Source organism: Lepisosteus platostomus, chromosome 2 (genome assembly GCF_059453375.1).
Source record: "Lepisosteus platostomus isolate fLepPlt1 chromosome 2, fLepPlt1.hap1, whole genome shotgun sequence".
Classification (NCBI taxonomy): Eukaryota; Metazoa; Chordata; class Actinopteri; order Semionotiformes; family Lepisosteidae; genus Lepisosteus; species Lepisosteus platostomus.
The window spans coordinates 52,544,569-52,546,624 of record NC_142612.1 but is presented as its reverse complement, the minus strand read 5'-3'; the positions used below and the strand labels follow the sequence as shown (position 1 = coordinate 52,546,624).

The window sequence follows — 2,056 nt, the reverse complement described above, 5'->3', positions numbered from 1 at the left end:
ACCAAACAGTTTAGTCAATAAGTGAAATAATTATTCCGAACCCTCAACTTGTATGTGCTTTTTCTAGGAAATGCCCGAGCAGTTAGTATAATTAGAGGCACATGAATTCTTTGTTTTCTGGCACAACTTTGTTGAGAGGAATAACAATCCAGGCACACTTGGTTAAACAAATATTTATTACAAAGACAAAACACAAACTACACTACACACAACACACGCCACACAAATTACTTTATGTACAAGATTTACAAACAAGACATTGCAATAGATTGCTACTAAGCATTAAACCTTTAATATGCCCACAGAGGCCACACAAGAGATGAGCTGCCTTCTAACTAAATACAATGCACCCTGCAGTTATTTTTTTTTCCTACTATCCTATTGAAAATTGATTAATCATGTTATGTTAATAATACAGATCATGATTTGAAAATATAGGTCTTAGATTTTATCCAGAAATGCTATGAACATTTATTTAAGAACATTAAAATAATGTGAAAATGTATTTAATTAGGCTGTGCTGCAAATCGTACTATTATTGACATTCAAAAATATGTTGATTGCAGTTTTACAATAAGAGATACAATATGAAATCATGAATAATATTTGGAAAAACTTCTTATGATATTTCTTGTAAGACCTGAATCTCTATTTGCATGTTTATCATTGACATCCCTGATACTATGGCTTGTTGACTTGGCATGACAGTGCTTTTAGTTTAATGTACCTTTGAAAAGCTGCTTTGATTTTTTCATTTCTTAAGCTGTAAATTATAGGATGCAGCGAAGGGGTAATGAGATAATTAAATCCACCAATGATGATGCGTCCATCAGGAGGAATCCTTTCCACTCTCAAACCAATAAACACTACAGTACCAGAACCATAGCACAGAAAAATAACAGTTACATGTGAGGAACACATTGAGAAGGAACAAGTAATAGGTTTATTCCATGCTGAAAAAAAGAAGAAAGAGAACACAACGTTTCAGACGTGGAGCCTTCTTCAGGTATCACACCCGAAGAAGGCTCCACGGCCGAAACTTTGTGGTCTCTTTCTTCTTTTTTTTCAGCATGGAATATACCTTTTACTTGTTCCTTTGCAGCCTACACATGCTGAAGCAGCTACCCACCTGAACTACACATTGAGAAGGCCTTCTTACGGCTTTCCATCATTTTTTGTTTCATTACTGATGCTATTATTCTGCAGTATGTCCATAAGACATAAAGAAAGGGGACATAGATTGACAGCATGGCAATTGACAGGGTAAAATTGACTTGAAATGTAACATCACCGCAGGCTAATGACATTACAGTATTATAATCACAAACAATGTGGAGGATAAAGTTTGAACCACAGAATGGCAAAGTGCTTGCCAGTACTACTGGCAATAGAGGACCTAGGAAGCCCAGCACCCAGGCTGTGAACATCATTGTAATACAGGCCTTGGTATTAATTAAGTTGCTGTAATGCAGTGGTTTCACTACAGCAACATATCTGTCATAAGCCATTGCTGCAACAAGAAATGCTTCAATAGCTGTAAATGAGATGAGAAAGTACATTTGTGCAAAGCAACCTAAGAAGGAGATGGTTTTATGACCTAAAAGACTTTCTAGCATCTTGGGCATAATGGATATTGAGATTAATATGTCTATGACAGCCAAATTCAAAAGAAAGAAGTACATGGGCACGTGGAGTCGGTGGTCCAGGGATATTAATGCCACGATGAGCAGATTACTCAGGAATGTGGCCAGGAAGAGGATGAGGAATATGACCAAGAGTGCAGTGTCCTGTTCCTGTAGGGTTGGCAGTCCCACAATGATGAATTCATAGTGAAGAGTGATATTGGGACTCCTCATGGCTCAATTCAGGGGTACCTTGGAGGTAATGAATTAACAGTAGATTATTACTTATTTACACGTAGATCTCATAAAGTACTGTAAAGTATATTGACATATATTTTAATTTCTACTACTTTACTGGAAAAAATGACAGAATACCCCTGAAACAACAAAAGTTTGAATGCATTATTCTAAAACATGAATCCTATATTTACTGA

General features: G+C 36.2%; 1 protein-coding gene across 1 annotated transcript; it reads right to left on the bottom strand.

Annotated features, from left to right (window-relative positions):
- Positions 1-546: 546 nt before the first annotated feature.
- LOC148676476 (olfactory receptor-like protein OLF3) lies at positions 547-1,856 on the bottom strand. The gene is made up of 2 exons (XM_088643154.1): positions 1,151-1,856; positions 547-929 (listed from the first exon to the last, which is right to left on the bottom strand). The coding sequence occupies exons 1-2, from the start codon at positions 1,854-1,856 to the stop codon at positions 682-684; spliced, it is 954 nt and encodes a 317-aa protein (XP_088499280.1). The 3' UTR covers positions 547-681.
- Positions 1,857-2,056: the final 200 nt, after the last annotated feature.